General features: G+C 42.8%; 1 protein-coding gene across 1 annotated transcript in view; it reads left to right on the top strand.

Moving 5' to 3' along the window:
- MOB1B (MOB kinase activator 1B) overlaps positions 1-22496 on the top strand; it is a 59274-nt gene that overhangs the window by 22903 nt on the left and 13875 nt on the right. The window contains exons 2-3 of the mRNA XM_075285337.1: positions 14473-14639; positions 18563-18656. Of these exons, the coding sequence (XP_075141438.1) occupies positions 14473-14639; positions 18563-18656 (261 nt within the window). The remainder of the gene's footprint in view (positions 1-14472; positions 14640-18562; positions 18657-22496) is intronic.

Below are 22496 nucleotides of genomic sequence, written 5' to 3' on the forward strand. Positions count from 1 at the left end.
TTTAACCTATCAAAAGCTTTGATTCTTGTAGAGCTAAATATTGCTAGATAAGTAGCTCCTAATTGACTGTGGTCACACTAGCATTATGATTTCCGTTGATTATAGAACTTTGATAGATCCTGTCTTAAATAGATCTTAACGAATTCTGATGAACCCTATTGACTTTAAGGTTTTTTTTTTGTGTTTTTCATATTGATGCCTATCCTTAGTACAGATCACCAATTTCAGATTGCCAGATTTCTATGGGAGCATGCTATTCAAAACGGCTTTTTTGACTAGTGTTCGCTCATCTCTAGTGGTGGCTTGACATCCGGCACTACCACCAATCGGCTGTTCCCTGCAGCTGCTAACTCCAGAACTACAGTATAGTTGACAGCCAAAAACAATCCATGTCAGGTTACAGAAGTTTAGCTCTCAATCTTTTAATTTGGAGCTGATTTGCAGTAATCAGAAGCAGTCAGTACACAGTGGACAGAGCCGTTAAAGAGGACCTTTCACCACTTTTGGGCACATGCAGTGTTATATACTGCCAGAAAGCCGACAGTGCGCTGAGTTCAGCGCACTGTCGGCTTTCCCGATCTGTGCCCGGTGTAAAGAGCTTACGGTGCCAGTACCGTAGTGCTCTATGGTCAGAAGGGCGTTTCTGACCATTAGCCAGAGACGTCCTTCTGCCTCGCGGCGCCTATCGCGCTGTGCTGTGGAGCGGGGAGGAACTCCCCCCTCCCGCTCCTGATAATACTCGTCTATGGACGAGCTGTGTGAGCAGAGGGAGGGGGCGTTCCTCCCTGCTCCACAGCACAGCGCGATTGGCGCCGCGAGGCAGAAGGACGTCTCTGGCTAATGGTCAGAAACGCCCTTCTGCCCATAGAGCACTACGGTACCGGCACCGTAAGCTCTTTACACCGGGCACAGATCGGGAAAGCCGACAGTGCGATGAAATCAGCGCACTGTCGGCTTTCTGGCAGTATATAACACTGCATGTGCCCAAAAGTGGTGAAAGGTCCTCTTTAACGGCTCTGTCCACTGTGTAAGATGAAAGATGATTGGGAATGGGCGGAGTCAATGTAGAAGTGGGTGGAGCTAGATTTGCCGTGGCACAGCCCTCTAGCATAGTTTCAATTTCTTATGCGGCCCCATGGAAAAATTAATTGCCCACCCCTGCTCTAGAGGCTACAGGTTTCTGTTTTCCTGTTTTCTTCAGAGGGACCAGAACTGTCCATTTCCTTATTGACTTTAAACAATGCAATTTTGTTTAGACAATTGAAGTGCTATTTCTTATGAACGTCATCGATTATTTCTCTAAAAATGTTTATTGACAGGGCAATGGAAATTTTCAGATCTTGTATATAGTGTGTCTGTATGTGATATATATTTTTTCCCACTAAGGGCCATTTTTGGACTGGAAACAAAATTTCCATTACCGCTTTCCAAGACCAATAACTTAATTTTTTATGTTAATGGGATTGTGTGATCGCTTATTTTGGGGAATATAATGCTTTTTGATTGCTTTTTCTAACACTTTTATTATGGCTGACAGACAAAAAATTACCATATTGAGAATATAGGTAAGATAACATTACAGCTATATTGCTTAGGTTCTTATGGACGCGGCAATACCCAATAAGTGTGTTATGTTTTGATTTTTGCATGTTTTATTATTTATGAAAGCTTTTGGAATAGAGGAATTAATATGTTTAATATTTTTTTATTTTTTTTTTAACACAAATTTTTTATTTCCCCTAGGGAATTTTAACTTACAACAGTCTGATCAGTTTTATAATGCATTACACTACCTCTGTAGTGCAATACATTATAATGCGTGTATGTATGTAGGAATGTACATAGGTAGCCCTGGGGTCTTCATTGGGCTCCAAGTTGCAGTGTAGAGGCATCAGACAACTGCAATCTTATTCAGAGGGGTTGTAATGCCTCCAGGAGGGAGCCCTCCTTTCAAAACTCCTTCGGCTGAAGCTCCACGTTGTGAAAATGCAGCGTTTTTGCTGTTATTTTTTACAGTTACCAGCAAAGTAGATGGGATTCTGGCTAATCCCATCCACACATTGCTGAGAAAAAAACAGGCGTTTTTTTGAAAATCTCATCATGTCAATTTTATCTGCAGAAATGCTGACGTTTTTCATATTGGTATAATAGGGGCAGAAAGTCTGCAGAGGAACACTCTGCAAAAAAAATTCAATGAAAAACTCTCTCTCTCTCTATCTATATATATATATTTTATTTATTTATTTTATTTGTGACCTATGCAGAGGTCATTGTGCAGGGGCAAAGCTATCATTATTACCAAATATTGTGATCCTGTGTTATCTATATGTAGATGTTGGGTTTCCTTGGAATCCCGGCTGTGATGATCATGAAATGATTTCAGAAAGTGATCTCTACAGAAATCAGAAGGATCAGTTTGGGGGCGTGGCCTGCGACCTGATGTGAGCAGACGTGTGGTGCTTCAGCTCTAGCCCTGCCTGCCTGCAAAACCCTGATCACCTGCTTCCCCTGCCTCTCCATGGGGAGAAAATTGGCTCCATCCTCCGGTACTTCCAGACAGCCTGGGATCTCCACTTACATGGTCCCGCCGGCCTCCCCAGCCCGAGCTTCCACGCGGTGGCGGCATCCTCCGCCTCGGCTCCGTCCCGCAGCTCCTCACAGGCGCCTCTGGTCTCCGAAGCTGCCTCCATGCTCCCGGCTACCACCCAGCCGCCACCAGTGACTGTGTCCTCTCCCCTGGCCCCTGCCGGCTCTGGTGTGTGCCCTCTTGCTATAGCGGCCCCAGGTCCCAAAATGGTGCCGGCCCTCGAGGCCCCCCCCCCCCCCCTCCTGCTCTCCCAGTGCTGCAAAGCTGCAGTGTAAACGCTGCCTCATCTCCACTTGGGCTCTCTCCCTTGCCAGCACAGCCCACTTCTCCACCTTTCCTGGATGTTGCTCCTGTATCTGGGCCCACAGCTCCTGCACTGAACTTTGCAGATATGGCTGCCCCCCCCCCCCTCCCGTCGTCCTCCTCTGTGGCAGCATGTGCGCTCCAAGACCCTGCTTCTCCAGCGCATTCTTGGGGGCCAGACTTGGACGTAGGGGCTACCCCCTCTATGTCCCCCTATGCAGCAATGTCTCCCCACTCCCCTCCTTCCCTGGCCCAGCAACCGGATCAAGCTCTGCAACTGGATCATGACGGTTCCCCTTTGACCTTCCCTCCACCTCAGTGGTTACAGTTTATCACTCACTCACTGATTGCTGAGGTCACCGCGGCGTGTTGCAACGAAATTCGCACTGAAATTAGAGCTGAAATCTCGGCCCTGCGGCAGGACCTCCATCACATTGCCTCCCGCGTGTAGACGCTTTAAGACAATCATGACCAGACCCGTGCATATATTTCTGATCTACAGGACTCTGTAGTGTCTCACTTTCACCACTCCCTTGACCTGCAACGCCATATCGAGGATTTGGATAACAGAGGCAGGAGGAATAACATTCGATATCCGTCCTCCGTCGCTTGGTAGCAGCTAGGGCAGATCTCTGCAATCTATCCACTCAAAATGTCTCCTCCTCTTTACACGCCAGAGCTATTATGAAAGGAGCAATAAAGCACACTCCCTTTTGGCCAAGACCCTACGCAATCACCAGGTTTCCTCTGTCCCTCATGCGATTCGCGATCCCCATGGTACCCTACACCACCACCCTGATTCTATTGCCTCCATGTTCAGGGGCTATTACTCTAAACTATACAATGTCCCTGCATCTCGCGACGGTGCCCTTCACGCATACCTCGATGCGTGTCCTCTCCCCAAACTCCGACCTTCAGCAGCGGCTTCCCTGAATGCCCCTATCACTGAAGATGAGCTGTCTGATACCCTTAAAAGCCTACCGAATGGCAAGGCCTCAGGCCCTGATGGCTTTACATATTTATATTATAAAACATTTAGTTCTGACCTCCTTCCCCACCTTTTGTTGCCTTTTTAATTCCTTTCTAGATGGTGCCCCTATTTCCCAGCCTATGCTCCACTCTCATATCATCCTCGTACCCAAGCCTAATAAAGATCATGAAGATTGCTCTAACTATCGCCCGATCGCCCTTCTTAACACCGACCTAAAACTTTTTACGAAAATTCTAGCTAACCAACTTAATGCTTGGCTTCCCTCTCTAGTCCAAGACCAAGTGGGTTTCGTCCCCTGCGATCAGGGGGGAGACAACACTAGAAGGGCTGTGGACTTGATAGATGCGGCCAATCATTCTGCTACTCTCACCCTCCTCCTGGGGTTAGATGCAGAAAAAGCTTTTGACCGCTTGGACTGGTCGTTCATGACTGCCACCCTCAGGAGCTTTGGGTTTTCGGGGGCATTCCTCACGGCAGTTGGGGCACTTTATTCTGCCCCCTCTGCTGTGGTGAAGCTCCCTAACTCGGTCTCCCCTTCCTTTGACATCCGCAATGGGACTCGTCAGGGTTGCCCCTTGTCCCCATTAATATTTGCATTACATATTGAGCCTCTAGCCGCTCGGATTTTCTCTAATCCTGATATATCTGGAGTTATGGTTAAAGACAGGGACTTTAAAATTAGTCTCTTTGCAGATGACGTTCTCTTAACTCATACGAATCCCCACGTGTCCCTTCCCATCCTCCTCCGTGAATTGGAATCCTATGGTATACTTTCAGGGTATAAGGTTAACCCCACTACAACGGAAGCTCTCCCCATCAATATCCCTGATGTGACCTTGAATTTACTTAAATCTAAAATTTTGATTTCCAATGGCGCACTCACTCTCTTCGCTATCTGGGGATTCAACTTTCGCCTTCCTATTCTTCCCTGTACTCGGCCAACTACCCCCGTTTGTTTAGCGACCTACAAACCCTGCTCGATAAATGGCGCTCGCTCCCTATTTCCCTCATCGGCCGCATCACAGCGGTTAAAATGACCCTTCTTCCTAAACTCCTCTACTTTTTGAAACTCTTCCTATCCCTGTCCCTCGTTTGGAATTATGTACTCTCCAGAAATCTATTATCCAGTTTATTTGGGATGGCAAACGCCATCGTATCCCCCACTAGGAGATGCTGTCCGGCAAAGGGGAGAGGGGGCTGGCGGTTCCGCATATCCTGCATTATTACTGAGCTACTCATTTGCGTTGTATCCCTTTTTGGGCTTCTTCCCAAGCCTACACGAAATGGATTGAGATTGAGAAGCTCTGGCTTGCTCCAACTCACCCTAACGCCTTTCTGTGGTCCCGCTCCCCCTCCTCCTCCTTCCTTCGGCTCCTCTCCTTGGTCCCATCCATTTTACTCGTGCTGTTTGGCGCACTTGCTCCAAGCTTTTTCCCTTAGCCTCCCCTAGTTCATCTATGGTCTCTTTTCTATACAATCCACTTCTCCCTACTGGGCTTGTGGTGGCAATGGTGCGGCCTTGGAGCCGTCTGGAGCTTATCCGGATTGCCGATCTAGTTGACCCGTTGACTTTGGAGCTTAGGTCCTTTGACTATTTTACTTCTGTACTTCACTTACCCCCCCTCAAAGTGGTTTCATTACCAGCAGATTGCCCATTTTATGAGTTGCCAATTTGGTTCTCTTAAAATTTCCTCTCCTTCCGTCTTTGAGAGACTGTGTCGTGCAGGGACGGTTGGATTGATATCTACAATTTATAGAATTATCTCCTCTCCCGAGGGGCAGCCCCCGATCTCTCATAGGTATATTTCCAAATGGTCTGAAGCACTGGGAAGGCAGATCTCGCCCAGCCAGTGGCAGGTTATTTGGTCCCACGCAGCTAAATCTTCCACTTGTACTACTTTTCGCGAGACCCAGTATAAATTATTCATGCTACCAATCATACCCCTTTGCTGCTCCACTCTCTCAACCCTAGCATACCCTCCCAGTGCTGGCGCTGTCAAGCTGCAGTTGGCTCACTCTATCATATTTTCTGGGACTGCCCCCTCATTCACCCCTTTTGGCTGGAGGTTAAGTCTCTCTCTGACGCCCTCTTTATTCAAGGAGTCCCGCTTGATCCACTAGTTTATTTTCTTAATCTCCTGCCGAATTGCCTAGGGAAGCAGACATCAAAATTATTCCTTTATATGTGTACGGCTGCCAAGACGCTTATAGCTCTTTGTTGGAGACACTGCTCCAACAATGGCCACTAAGGCTTAGAATAGTATCAGTCTATTCTAAGCCTTAGTGGCCATTGTAAAAACTGCAAGATTTTAATAAAATAAAATAAGAAATATATTCCAAGACCCTAGGAATAAAAAAGACAAACATAGAGACATAAATATAATTGTAGATACAACATTTGGAAATAAAGAAATGTACAGGTGTACCCATGCTTGAATTTTGTCACACAGAAGACAGCTGTACTATATAAATTTGCCTTTTCTTTATAATATCAGTACCCATGAGGGCTACATGTTCCAGGCTGCTAGCTGGGCAGTACTGACTGAGGGCACTTCAGTCAGTGGCAATCTGGAATATAACTTATCTGCCATGACATTTGTGCCACAATGCTTTGTAATTTATAGTAAATGGACACAGTGGATTTTTATTATTGTAGAATAGTCCAGGTATTTTATTGCATTCAGTGAGACATATTTTCCCAAGATGCTTCCTGTTAACAAGTGTAGTGGTAATCAGGCCCCCCTTTACGGGGCAATATACTGAAGCCTTGCTGTTTTGTTTTTTAATCGCCCGTCACTGGCTGAATAACTACAGTCAGTAACAGCCACTGTTAACTTACCGATCCCCAGACCTGCCCACAGAGCCCCGTTCGATGCACATTACGTCATTGCATCAGAATGTTATGTGCGGTGCATAGGGATCCCTGGAGGTTGAAGAGAAGGCAGAGGAGGCCATGGGCAGGAAAGGGGAATGGTAAGTAAATAGCGCAGGGGTGGGATGCAGCTTGTTCTCCCAGGTTATACTGATCCAGTTGTTAAAAATACAACCAGATCAAAGATACAGGGTAGGGGGATGGTATTCTGGTACTGGTAGCACAGGCTTCCGACTCTAACACTCTTCAAATTGTAGGCCATAGGCCTACAAGATGCGTGGCATATGAGGTAAGTATCTTCTATGATTTTTAAGTCTTCTATGATATTAGAAATTTTGCATCGGGATCCAGGAGCTTCAGCTTACGCCTCCAAACAGAGGCGCTGTCTCACTGGTCCAGCCAATATTAAATAGCCATTAAGAAGCTGTTCACAACAAATCTGGATAAGTACAAGATAAGTAATGCAAATGAATTTAGAAAATGACTTGGCTTTTATGTAGATTACACTAGGTTCACACTAACGGCACCTTTCTGTTGTTCTTGTCCATCAGATGGCCAGAACATGGGACAGTTGGACCACTGAAGTAGTTATTACACATGGGGCCTGGTGGACCCCATTGACTATAATGGGGTCTGATGGGTGTCCATCATCTTAAAACTGAAATGATCTGAGCTAAAACCTCTTTGTGCAGGATTATTTTGCCCGCCTATTTTAGATGGACAATGGGACAAACTCGTCAAAGGAGACCACAGTGCAGATGTGAGTGTAGCCTTACATGCATGTATAAAGTGCAAAATGCTGCTCAAATATGAAAATATTTTTCTCCGTTTTATCCTGTGGACTACTTAAACCACTGGATTAGTTTTTTTTATTTGTCTTCTTTTTCTCCAAACATGTGTTTAGGGAAGAATCCTGTGGTGCCAGGTCTCCAACTAATAACAGACTATAGTGCAACACAGCTCTGAAAATATTCATGAGCAAGAGAGCCAAAATGATACTGGGGAGCTTAATATTATATTGTCAAAGAAGGAGCAGCTGCTAAATTATAGCTATTTTGGTCTTTCACTGCATCATGCCCACATACAGTTGCCAAGAGGTTTTGGATAGGAATTCTTTCTCTGAAGAAAACAAATGGAGAATATTGTGTCGCTATTCCAAGGCCTCCAAGTGTTGTGTTCTCCTGCAGGTGGGGATCTTGTGTGTGGTAAATAATAACTTCTTGTGGGTGGTAAGATTATAGCTTTGTTGTTGCATTTGTGCTAAGTTAAGCAAAATGAAACTGTGGAGAGCAAAAGTACCTCCAAAAATGTTTATGCATGTGCATCTACTTCTCTAACATGTGGTATTCGGATTCTCAGGATCCATTCTTCCACTCAACAAGCCAAGATACCCTTCTCTGCTTCCCACTAAGATTGAATAGTCACCACTACGTAATCGCCTAGCAGTCACACTCACCGTTAACACACCATAAACAATTAGATTAATTTAGGACCTCTTCTGTAGAAGCCAGACCTCCAATGTATGAACTGCACTCATTCTACTCTCTACATTATATAGGTATATATATATACAGTTAGGGCCAGAAATATTTGGACAGTGACACAATTTTCGCGAGTTGGGCTCTGCATGCCACCACATTGGTTTTGAAATGAAACCTCTACAACAGAATTCAAGTGCAGATTGTAACGTTTAATTTGAAGGGTTGAACAAAAATATCTGATAGAAAATGTAGGAATTGTACACATTTCTTTACAAATACTCCACATTTTAGGAGCTCAAAAGTAATTGGACAAATAAACATAACCCAAACAAAATATTTTTATTTTCAATATTTTGTTGCGAATCCTTTGGAGGCAATCACTGCCTTAAGTCTGGAACCCATGGACATCACCAAACGCTGGGTTTCCTCCTTCTTAATGCTTTGCCAGGCCTTTACAGCCGCAGCCTTCAGGTCTTGCTTGTTTGTGGGTCTTTCCGCCTTAAGTCTGGATTTGAGCAAGTGAAATGCATGCTCAATTGGGTTAAGATCTGGTGATTGGCTTGGCCATTGCAGAATGTTCCACTTTTTTGCACTCATGAACTCCTGGGTAGCTTTGGCTGTATGCTTGGGGTCATTGTCCATCTGTACTATGAAGCGCCGTCCGATCAACTTGGCAGCATTTGGCTGAATCTGGGCTGAAAGTATATCCCGGTACACTTCAGAATTCATCCGGCTACTCTTGTCTGCTGTTATGTCATCAATAAACACAAGTGACCCAGTGCCATTGAAAGCCATGCATGCCCATGCCATCACGTTGCCTCCACCATGTTTTACAGAGGATGTGGTGTGCCTTGGATCATGTGCCGTTCCCTTTCTTCTCCAAACTTTTTTCTTCCCATCATTCTGGTACAGGTTGATCTTTGTCTCATCTGTCCATAGAATACTTTTCCAGAACTGAGCTGGCTTCTTGAGGTGTTTTTCAGCAAATTTAACTCTGGCCTGTCTATTTTTGGAATTGATGAATGGTTTGCATCTAGATGTGAACCCTTTGTATTTACTTTCATGGAGTCTTCTCTTTACTGTTGACTTAGAGACAGATACACCTACTTCACTGAGAGTGTTCTGGACTTCAGTTGATGTTGTGAACGGGTTCTTCTTGACCAAAGCAAGTATGCGGCGATCATCCACCACTGTTGTCATCCGTGGACGCCCAGGCCTTTTTGAGTTCCCAAGCTCACCAGTCAATTCCTTTTTTCTTAGAATGTACCCGACTGTTGATTTTGCTACTCCAAGCATGTCTGCTATCTCTCTGATGGATTTTTTCTTTTTTTTCAGCCTCAGGATGTTCTGCTTCACCTCAATTGAGAGTTCCTTTGACCGCATGTTGTCTGGTCACAGCAACAGCTTCCAAATGCAAAACCACACACCTGGAATCAACCCCAGACCTTTTAACTACTTCATTGATTACAGGTTTACGAGGGAGACGCCTTCAGAGTTAATTGCAGCCCTTAGAGTCCATTGTCCAATTACTTTTGGTCCCTTGAAAAAGAGGAGGCTATGCATTACAGAGCTATGATTCCTAAACCCTTTCTCCGATTTGGATGTGAAAACTCTCATATTGCAGCTGGGAGTGTGCACTTTCAGCCCATATTATATATATAATTGTATTTCTGAACATGTTTTAGTAAACAGCTAAAATAACAAAACTTGTGTCACTGTCCAAATATTTCTGGCCCTAACTGTAGGTATACGGATAGCTTTATAGTTTAGGTTTTTTAGAAATATTGCTCTCACTCTTGGACTAAGGCCCAGTTCACATCTGCATTTGGGCCATTTTGTTCCCCTCTCCACATGAAAAATGCGGAGATAAAAGAGCTGCAAGCAGCCCTTTTCTCTCCACATTTTTTTGTATGGAAACCACACAGATCCCATTATAGTCTATGGGGTCTGTGAGTTTCCTAAGGTAGCTGCTTTTTTTATGTGGATTTTTTCCAGTCGGAGGGTCCCCAAGCGGACCCCACCCCAAAGCTTCCTCTGCACACATTTCATAACAGAATAAGGCTGCATGCACATGGAGTTACGCCGGGCTTGTAAAAGTACTCATTCACAGCCGTACACACGAGCGCAGCGGACGGCTCCCGAACACTTCCCATTCACTTCAATGGGAGCGCTCGTAACGCCGGTGTTACGAGTGCTCCCATTGAAGTGAATGGGAAGTGTTCAGCAGCCGTCCGCTGCGCTCGCTTGTAAGGCTGTGAATGAGTATTCTTACAAGCCCGGCGTAACTCCGTGTGCATGCAGCCTAAGGGAAACCACTTTTTCTGCTAACAGAAAAAGGAAACCATTGAAGTCAATGGGAGGCTTTTTTTTCAGCGCTGAATCTGAGGCAGATTCCACACCAAATTCAACACCATTTTCCTCTATGTGAATGCACCCTAACTGATGTCCTCCCAAATGCCCTTTTCTCTTGCCCTTCCAAACCATCTGTGTATTTTAGGACATATAATTTTCTATTGTGTGTACTGCAAGGAGCACTTTCCTCTCCACATGTTTCGTGTGGAAACCCAGCGAAAACCACACGGACCTCATTATAGTCCGTGTGGTTTCTTAGCTAACCACTTTTTAATGCATTCGATATTCCATTCGGGGGCCCCCAAGAGGACTCCCTGAATGGAATACCGAACGCAGAAATGAACCAGGCCTAAGGCTAAGTTCACATTTCCGTTGTTACAGTTTGTTACCCTCATTCATCCAACAGTCTTAAATGGTGGTTGAATGGCTAATGGCAAAACGAAGTCCCCCCTTCATCTGCATTCACGTCTATGTAAATGATGGTGTCTACATCAGCCATTCCAGCACTGTTTAAAGAGAACCTTTCATGTCCTCAGGCACATGTGGTTTTATATACCACTAGAAAGCCGACAGTGCTTTGAATTCAGTGCGCTGTTGGCTTTTCCATTATGTGCCTCAGTGGAAGAGCTATCAGTGCATTTACCGAAGGCTCTTCTCTGTAGAAGGGCGTCCTGACAGTCTATCTGGGAGCACCCCTCCCGACAGTGCTGCGTATATAGCGCTATACTGTGAGGGGCCGTTCCTCACCGCCCAGCGTCATCGCATTATGTGGTCAATTAAAGATTCTACTTCTGGTGGAACATTGAGGATGGAAGGAATTTCATGAACCAACTTCGTACAATGGTGGCATATTACAGTACCACGCTAGAATTCAGGGGCTCTTTAGAACAAGACATTGCTTTACAAATGCTGGTAAAGGCAGACTCTATGGTCAGGTCCTGGATTTTATATACCTGTGCAAATGGGGCTGAATTAAACCCCTGAATTCAATGAAGGAGCCGTGTCCTAAGTAGTTTTTACTATATAGTGTATGTAGAAACAGAAGCATTTTTATGACTCAGATTGAACACTTGGTATGTTTTGTATAACAAAAGATATATATATATATATAATATTGCAGTTATTGCAGTTATGGGATATCCCCTGTAATGGAGCTGAGGATATTTATGTTGCTTGTCTCTTGGTTTCTTGTCACATCCAAGTCTGCATACTGATTACAGGGCAGCTGTAGCTTATGTTCCTCCTTTGTATGGAAACTGAGGAGAATGTATAGAAAGGGTGTCTCAAGTATCAAAGGATGCTCAGTACTGTATTCTACAGAGCAACGGAGCCAAGCAACGCTGCTGGAACTGGGACAACATTTACGCCTATTTATATTAATGCTTTACAAGGCTGTTTGTATTTTAATATCACTTGCAGAAAAAAGGACCAAAAACAGGACATTTGGCCATCTCACTTTGATATTGTATTTTTGTAACACTCTGTATCATATTTAAAATCGTATTAAAGCTGCATATTGATGTTTGAAATATTTTTCAAGTACTAAATTTCTAAATCTGTTCACTGTGTTATTATTGCCAGTATGCTGGGGCTTCCTTGTTTTCAGCAAGAGTAGTGAAGATCCCGATTATAAATCCATCCAGTCCATCACGATTTGAATAGTGTATTAAAGTAAATATCCATTTGTGGCCACATAAATGGTTGTAAATCATTATGCATGAGAATTGCTTGTCTACCTCTTTTTTTCCTAAGCTTTTTGCTTAGGTTACCTTTCAGCTAAGTTTTATTAGGGTAAATCTGTGATCATTGACTACAGCTTACCTACAGAGAGTCTAGACTAATCTGAAATGTGCCTCTTGGCTCAGACTGCTGGTTCCCCTATAGCTCTGGCTCCTCAGATTGACGGCAGTGTATACACACAAGTATTTCATAGGGTTACTTGGAAAGTCATTATATGTACAGTTTATTTCCAGTACCCTAACAGCCGAATAAAGTACAGATTCCTAAAGAACCAGGGAGAAAGAGAAGAAACTGCTGCACATATACTCACTGGAATTAGTCTTAGTATGTGGGAGCCTGGAGGGCCACTTTAATCAACAAGACAACCTTTATTTAAGTGAAGCCAGCACCAACTTCTGAAACCTTGTGACTGGCTGCCCACACACAGCGGCTACAATGCAAAAGTAACATTACATTTTGGCCATTAAACTGTATGGGCAAATATATAATCTATGGAAGGCTGGGTTGGCCAGATCAAAAGACACTCTTTGTTAGCAATTCTGCTCTGATTTACAGAAGAAGTTGCAAGTTGGGAACCTCCTGTGAGACATCTATATGTACATTAAACAGATCTCATTCTGTCAGCTAAAGAATACCGTATTTTTCGGACTATAAGACGCACTTTTTTCCCCCAAAATTTCGGAGGAAAATGAGGGTGCGTCTTATAGTCCGAATGTGGGGGGAGAAGCGGATTTACAGCATGGCCGCGCTACTGCCACCGCTGGTTTTCTGCAGCGGCAGGAGCGTGACAATCTGCAGGCCCCAGCAGCTAAGACACTCCCCGGCATCCGCCGGTCTATTACAGCAGATGCCGGGGACGGTCTTAGCTGCCGGGGCCTGCAGATTGCCGCGCTACTGCCACCGCTGGTTTTCTTCAGCGGCAGGAGCTGCCATGCTGTAAATCCGCTCCTCCTCCGCAGGTCCCGGCAGTTAGTTAGCCCCGGGGCCGGTCTCCACCGGCCCCATACCTTTAGTGATGCAGGCCAGCTCCTGCACGGCGAGGCCGCAGGAGCCGACCTGTTCCGATGACAGCCGGGAGCCTAATGAAGGCTCCCAGGCCTGTCATAGATATATATTACTATCGCGGCTGGTCTATGACACTCCGCGATAGTAATGTATAGAATCTCCCATAGACGGCAATACACTTGTATTGCCGTCTATGGGACTTGCAATCAAATGATTGCAGGTTCAAGCCCCCTAGGCGGGGGATAATAAAATAGTAAAAAAAAAAAAAAACACTTAAAAAAAAAATATAATAAAAAATAAAATAAATAAAAGTTCACTTCCTTTCCCTAGAATACATATAAAAGTATAACATTACTGTGAAACATATACATTAGGTATCCCTGTGTCTGAAAATGCCCTGTCTACTAATATTTTTATGTACAGTGAACGTCAAAATCAAAAGTGCTAAACCGCCGGGTTTTTCTCTCTGTTTTGCCTCTGAATTAAATAAAAGGTGATCTAAGCAATAAACATTTCCCAAAATGGTATAACTAAAAAGTACATCTGGCCCCACAAAAAAAACGCCCTATACATCCCCGTACAGCTGCAGGGTCACCTGTCAATGTGGCCTTGCAGCTGTTCCAAAACTACAACTCCCATACATTAAATATTTTACCATTTTTTGCCTGAAAATTTTTTTTCCCTATTTTTCTCCTCTAAAACCTGGGTGCGTCTTATAGTCCGAAAAATACGGTACCTTTCACCACCAACCACACTGCTCTGCTCTACTCATTCCAGAGTGGTTTGAATTTTTTTTCTCTAGCCCCCACCCATTAGTAAGCAAGCAGTACTGTTAGTTTCAGCACCCACTATGCTAATTATGCTCTTTACTGTCAGGTCGGTGGTTCTAGTATGTCTGCTCTGGCCCCGGACCACCCACCTAACTGTCCTAATGCTGAAATTAACAGAAACTATGCTCAGGAACCATGGAGGCTAGGGAAAAACTGATTCCAACTGCCCTGCTATCAGTGGAGCAGCACCAATGAAAGGATGCAAAGAGCTGGAGTTGATAGAGAGAGAGAGGGTGAAATGTCTTCTTTAAACTGGGGAACATTAAGAAAGTATAGAATTATAATGTTTTTCTGTTGTTTTTTTTTTCCAGTGGCAGTCGATCTTCGAAAACTTTTAAGCCAAAAAAGAGTATTCCTGAGGGCTCCCATCAGTATGAGTTACTAAAACATGCAGAAGCCACTCTGGGTAGTGGAAATCTGCGCATGGCTGTCATGCTACCAGAGGGAGAAGATCTTAATGAATGGGTGGCTGTGAACAGTAAGTGCTTATGAATTATGCTAAAATGTATATCTGAGGAAAAATAAGGAAGGGTGAAACAGGTATTACCTCCCACATTATCTGGCCATTGGTCCACTGTGTGGTGCTGTGGAAGGTAGGGATTCACGTGCAGGCTAAGATTACATGGCATGATTGTTGCCAAGCTGCTCTTTTCATTCCATGTTAGGGTAGTTTCAGACTCTCCACTGGTTTGATCCATCAAGGATCAGAACAATGCACAGTACAAGTCTTGCTCCATTATTATCTGTTACAGGCCCTACACATCACATATCACCTCTGATTCCCTGCTTATATGCCCAGAAGCAGATACAAAGTATTACAATGTAATCATCAATAGGCCCTGCCCAGTAATGACACAGGCCACAACCATCTGTATAAAATAATAACTTTAATAACCAGTTATGTATATAAAGCCAAAGAAAAGGGTGAATGGTAAATTAATCCTTCAAGACAGCAAAATATGGGGTCAAAAATTACCAACTGTATGGGAATGGCTATATCTCTGAAGAAAAGGACTACAAGGTTGTACAAGTATTAAATGAATTGTATTAAAACCCCACTGACTCGCTCTCAATGCAGTTGCTCCTCCTGCTTGTATGAACAGAAAAGGAAAAAAGGCTGTCAGTAACATAGAACACAGTGTATCTTATGTGAAGAAACTTCAGCTCGTCTCCCTGTATTCCTGCTTACAATTGTTTTGTCATTTGCTACCTTTAGATAGAAGCCAAAGCAGTGCAAGTTCAGTGTAATAATGCTCTGCTCCCTCTTTCTGCATAGCAGGGACTTCATGTGACCTCTACTGCATAAAGGTTATCACTTGTACTCTGATAAATAGTGTATTAGTGCCTGAGAAGGTGGAATAAGCTTTTTTTGCAATAGAAATGTCCTTCCAATAAAATGTAATTACTGCAAGGATCGACACAGACACAAAATTAACTTCAAAAGAACATGGGGTCACCTCTGATAAAGAACAGCCTGTCTGCATCACAGACTACTGATCAGACTCTATGGGACAAAAGACTAAGATCTGTCTGCTACTGAAAAAAACCTACCCTCAGAAGAGATTCAGTGTGTGCAGGAAGGGCCCGTTCACACGGAGTAAACGCGCGTGTATTTTGGCAAAATACACATGTAAAAATAAGACTCCCATTGACTTCAATGACATTTTACACGTGTATTTTGGTGTGTTTTTTGCCGTGTCTTTTTACACGCCAAAAAAAAAAAAAATGTCATTGAAGTCAATGGGAGTCTAATTTTTACACATGTATTTTTTTTTACACGTGTATTTTGCCAAAATACATGCGCATTTACTCTGTGTGAATGGGCCCTAAGGCTGGGTTTACACTGGAATTTTTGGACCAGATTTTGACACGGAATCCGCCTCAAAATCCGGTCCAAAAAACACCTTCCATTGACGTTAATGGGAACCGTTCACTTCCTTTTTTTCGCAAGCGGGACCAAAAAAAGAGAAGAAAAAGAAGCCCTTTCTTGCTGTGAATTCCGCAGTGCGACACTCCCCTCCTGGAGTGGAATGCCGTGACTGGATGCCGCTGCAGTGCACCGGCATCCAGTCTCGGCTTGACATTTTTTGGACCGGATTCTGAGGCAGCTTCCGCGTCACAATCCAGTCCAAAAATCCCCTTGTGAACCCAGCCTAAGGATGGGAGAAGAGAGACACAATTTATTGCCTCATGTGTCTCTTAAATCCTGGTATTTGCAACCATGCCTGCTTTGAAATACGTTATTTAACTGTACATGGTTTCACACTGTACGGTATTAGGGAGAAACACAAGGTGAAGTTGCGTTACAGATGTTTTATGTCTGGTCAATTAACTCATAAGGAAGCTTAGTATAATGTTAGAGCCATGTTTATGTTCAATCAGTTTTTATTAAAGAGATTTACATGTATAACAAAGGTAATAGGCAACAATAAAAGAGAGAGCCTCAGGCCAGAAGGTCCATGGGGAAAGATAAATAACCTCAAGTGACATGAGCAGGCAAGTAATAGGGCAAAATTATGGAGAAACACCAGTGCAACTGTATAACAAACAATATAGTCAATGTCACAACCAGGCAATATACTGAAGGCCACATTAAGCCCATGTTAGGGAGTAGCTATTACAGCGAAGTTAAGGGAGAGACTGTCACTGGCAGTCACTCAGAGTAAACCAGGAGGAAGTGCAGCTAAAAGTGCAGAAGGCTAAGGAATCAGAGGCAATACATAAGGAGGGGAAAGGGAGGGATACACAGTGGTATTAGGAGGGACGGGCAAGGCATCAGAAAAGAACCTATAAAAAAATATTACTGAGAATCAAGAAAACTTCTGGAACTCCACTCAGAGAACATTGAATTTAGAGGAGTCAGCCAGCACCTCCATTGTTCTTAAAAACGGGAACTCCTGGAGCCACTCCATCATTGAGCGAGCAGTCGCACTACGCCAATGTGGATATGTGAATATTTATTTTTTGACCATAAGAAAAAAAAAAAGTCTAGTTACCCGAATACATGTTTGTTTTTTGGTTTTTTGTTTTATTTTTTAGCATTACTTGTGGACTCTGCATGCTTTACCCATACGTTTATGCAGTTGTGTAACATAACACAATTGGACTTTATCCTATATTTTTGTTTCAAAAACATACCTTCATCTTAAGTGTGCTTGTTACCATTGTCAGTGTGAAAATAAACTTTAAGTGTCCATTCACATGGAGGAAAATGGTGAGGAATTTGGTGTGGAATTTCAGCGCAGAAAAAGGAACCTATTGAAGTCAATAGGAGGCTTTTTTTTCAGCGCTGAAATTCCACACCAAATTTCTCACCATTTTCCTCCATGTGAATGCACCCTTAGATAATATATGTTTAATAATATATTCGTATGTCAATGCCTTTATTTTATTATTGCAGTTTAAATTATGAAAATTATTTTTTCCATTGTTCTATGGTAGCTGAAACATTACCTTTTAGGCTGGTTTCACACAATAGATTCGTTTTGTGGCCTATAAAAACCCCCAGACATAGTGTATTTCCATGTTTGGCCTGTGCAGCACCTATGCATATTTAGAGATGCTGTCTTTCCAGCATCTCATTTCAGTCAGTGGTGCTGTCCATTTTTTTTCACAGACCCATAGACTTAAATTGCTACAATTTATTTTCTCAGTATCTCTCAGTCTAAGAAAAAAAAAAACGAAAAAAACAAAACAAACTGATATGTGGATGGCTCCATTATGACTATGTTAGGCTCCATTCACACAGAGTAACGCCAGGCGTGATTTGTGTGTAATTTGTGTGTCTTTTACGGCCGTCATAAAACGTTTACATAGAGTTCTATAGGAAAAGACGTCTGTAATTTACGGCCGTCATTTACGGCCGTCATTACAATGAAGCTCAGAGGAAGCTTCGAAACGTCATATTCTGTCATCATTATGAGTTAGCCATTAAAAAAGGTATCACCTACTGAAGACTTAAAAAGTTTTTTTGTTTTTTTTTCATATTTCATAACCACTGGCTAACACGGTACCAAAACAAACGCTTTCCTTTTAAGTGAAACAAATTCACTTTACATGTTTCAGCTGTAAATTCAAAAACTGGTCAAAAACCCCATCAGAACTGCAATGTTTTCTCTTTTGCTAAAAATTATTTGGTTGGGGTGTCCCAAGAATTTTTTTTTCCAAGGGATCCCCAGAGTCTGAAAAGGTTGAGAGAGAGCGTACTGCAGGTTTACAAAAAAAGTAACCAATTCAAGAGTGGAGTAAAAATACTAGTGAAATGATTTTGTTTTTGCTCTGGTTATTTTTGCTCTTGCCCGGCATCAGTGATTATTCTTGGCCATGACTCAAATGTTTTGTATATTTTTTTTGACAGTTGCTTATATTTCAGATGCTAACAGGATTTCCTTTCATTTACAGCTGTGGATTTTTTCAACCAGATCAATATGCTATATGGGACCATAACAGATTTCTGTACAGAGGAAAGTTGTCCAGTAATGTCTGCTGGTCCAAAGTAAGACAAGTATATTCCTTTACTTATTGCTACTGGTTTACACCCAAATAATTGTTATTCGCTTCACAGGCATTTAATTTATGGGGCTACATATTTATGGGGCTACATTTAATTTATGTAGCTACATTATATATTTGGTAGAGCTGAATATTTAATTATGCCTATGGGGATTTTACCTCACTACACTGCCAAGGTAAAGCGCATTCATTTCTGGAAATTAAATTAATGCAACGCTCAAGAATTAAAAATGCTCATAAATCCCTTGAGGTCACATGTCTGTGGATTCCACTTTACTGGAAATTCAGGATCTCCACAAAAGTGGCATGATGTCCAAAAACTAAACTATGTTCCAAAAACCAAAACAGTGCTCCTTCCTTTCTGTGCCTGGCTATGGCCACACAGCAGTTTATATCCACATATGGCATTGTTAATACGAGGGGAAAGTATAGTCATATATCTCTATATCCACCATTTTGTTCTATAAACTTAATTTTCTTATATGTCATCCATTTTGTATCCTCACACATATATACTATGAGGTGAGGCCATTCAGAGTGTGAAACCTAGACTTTCAGTAGGCTATTGTTCAGTTATCTGTAAGGCTGGAGTTGTCTGTGTTCTCCCGAGCGCTCGTACCCAATTTCGGATACCGATTGTATCTACCCCGGGTGTTCCCCCAACAGTAAACATGAGTCCTTTCCCCCATTTTGAGCATAGTTCTGCAATCACTAGTACTTCAAGTATTTTACTTGCCCTTTGCTTGGGATTCCCAATGTTGCAGCAATTATGCTCAATATACAACATATCTAATTTCACCACACCTAGTTATACAGTTGATTAAAATCTTAGCAATTACATATAAGACAAGAAGAATTAGAGAAAACTGTAGTATGCTACAGGCCTGTGCCTATCGCCATGTTTTTGTGTTAGGACAGCCGTGCCATGGCCCGACATCTCAGATACATATAGCTGAAAGGGCATTTGGTAGTCTGGTAGTCCCAGAGCGGGAGCACTAGCTACCTGCACCTTCAGTTGGCAGAAGGCATCAATAGCTTCTCGTGTGAGTATGAGTGGTTTTGAGGTCAGGCAATCATACAGAGGCAACTGAGGCAGAATGTATCCAGGGCCTACAGTATGAAACTAGCCCCAGAAACGTACGTAACTGGACATGTGACCTCGGCACCGGCATGTAATTAATAACCTTTCTCCTGTCAGCAGTAAGATGTTTCGTTCCATTAGTACGCCCTCCTGCCATGTGATATATTAACCTCAATATTCAGTCATCTTGTTCTTCACAAATCGTTTGTTGGTATACATTTTTGTATTAATGTTAGTTCAGACATTTTCAAGCAAAGTATTAATTTGTACAAGCAAAAGAAACACAATATTATCATCACAATTTACGTTATGAATTTTCACATTTTCATCAGGGTCAATATAATGACAACACAATTTTCCCACTATCTGACACAACCCTCTTTGGGCTGCAGGGATATAGTCCAATTGATCCATCAGTCCGATAGTCCTTTAGGTTTCTTTCTCAGGATCCATATCCTCTAATAGTTTTTTGCCCAAATTGTCTTCAAAAACATCATCGAGTGGGAACAAAACACCATGACAAGACTTTCCTTATAATCTCATAGCTGACCATTGAATCCCATGTGTCTCTTATCAGCCAATATTTTATAAGTTCCTTCCATGAACTCAGAATCTGGAAGGAAGAAAAAAACTGAAAATATACATTAACCCCTTAACGCTAAATCACGTACCTGTACGTCAGGGAATGTGGTTAGTTCCCGCATTCCCACGTACCTGTACGTGATTGAGATCGCACAGGCTCAGAAGCAGAGCGTGTGTGATCTCCACGGGAGGCCGGCTGTATCTGACCCCCCCCCCCCTGTTTAACCCTTAAGGTGCCATGATCCATAGTGATCATGGCACCCTAGGGGTTTGGCCGGCTATAAATCATGTTGCCGGCAGCATGAGTCTGTGTTAGCTGTAATTTACAGCTACACGCTGCTCCTTAATCCCTCCCCCCATCGGAGCGAGCTCCGATGGGGGGAGGGTTAACCCCTTGGATGCCAGGACGAGGGGAAGCTAGTCTATGCATCTGCATAGCTAGCTTCCTGTATAGACTGCAATACACGTGTATTGCAGTCTGTAGTTAGTATAGAACCAGCGATCCTCTCTGATCGCTGGTTCTAGTGTGCTTGCAGCACAAATAAAAAAATGTAAAAAAGTTTTTTTAAAAAAAATAAATAAATAAAGTGTGTAAAACAAAAAAAACCAAACAGTTACATTTCTTGTAAATCTGGAAAATCGCTGTTACACTTGTAAGCCTTATAATGTCCAAAATAAATTAAAATACAATCAAAAGATGATGCCGATATAAAGCAGAGATATGAGAGATAATATTTATTACTGTATTTGGGTGGTATGACTATCTGCCTGAAAAGCAGAGAATTTCACATTTTGAAAATTGCAATTTTTTTTCCAAATTTCCATCAAATTTCCTATTTTTTTAATAACTAAATACAAAAATATTGATTAATGTTTACCACTAACATGAAGTATAATGTGTTATGAGAAAATAATCCCAAAATCACTTGTGTAAATTAAAGCGTCTCAAAATTATTGCCATTTAAAGTGACACATGTCAATTTTGAAAAAATAGGCCTGGTCCTTAACATACATTTGGGCTGTGTCCTTAAGGGGTTAATCATATGCTTTTGATGATTCATCAAATAGTCAGCACACAGATTAGATCTGGACAATTATGAACAATACAATCCAAATCTAGGGCTAAGGCCCCTTTCTTCCTGTCAAGAATGTACCTTACAGGAAAGACAAATACTAGTGACAAGTGATAAAGACTTGCCAATACTTTGCGAACTGTATGGGAGTAAGAAACACATGTTATATCCCCCTAATATATATTTTTCTCATTACCTGTCCTCTATAGTGAGATTCAATATAACTTTGATGGTCTCAGGCATCCGAAACCCGCACATTACATCTTTCAGTAGCCATCTATCTGCAGTCTCGTTTGTGGTGGCTTTCTTCACCAGATATGCCCCAGGCCATCCTGAAAAGAGACATTATACACACAAGCACGTAATTATACCGTCTCACCTTTAGTAACTGCATATAGTCAACCTGTAGTCTCTGCAATAGGTACAAGGGCTCCGGGCATGGCTCTGAGAAACTTTCCACTTTTTGGCCTACATTGCATTTAACACATGCCATGCAGACTGACATATATCTGACTGTAGTGATGCTAAATCCTGCAGCTGCCCATCCTCTGCTCACCAGGTCACACATGGCTACTTCTCAACAGTGCACTTAGGAATGAGCTGCTTATGCCATCAGTGGGAACAATGCTCTCAGTACATACTCTCTTACCACCGACCATCAGGACTTGTACATCCTCTTTTTGATCCTTGCTGTTTCCAAGTCTTCTTTCCTCCTGGACCATTTTTGGTGCCGCAATGTTCTAGAACCTGAAAACAGAGCTGAAAGGTTTGGTCTATTACGGTGACCCCCTGTGGTTGAGGCATGTCCCCTAGGCCTCTGCAGTTGGTTTGGTAACAGCGTCTGCCCACATGTTGCCTCTACTTTTTTTGTATCAGCCTTAGTGTGTGCCCTGACTTTTGACTATACCCACCTGTGTGGGAGCAGCAGCAGGGTCTCCATCACTACCTGAATAGCCTGGAAATCCTTTTAGGCTTAACATTGAACATACAGAAAGCTCTCGCTCTCCAGATAGGACCATAGCCCACACATAGATGCGCTCCCTCGCCCCAAACTTCTCTGTGTGTGTAGGACTACAGAATTCAGCAA

Source organism: Leptodactylus fuscus, chromosome 1 (genome assembly GCF_031893055.1).
Source record: "Leptodactylus fuscus isolate aLepFus1 chromosome 1, aLepFus1.hap2, whole genome shotgun sequence".
Taxonomy (NCBI): domain Eukaryota; kingdom Metazoa; phylum Chordata; class Amphibia; order Anura; family Leptodactylidae; genus Leptodactylus; species Leptodactylus fuscus.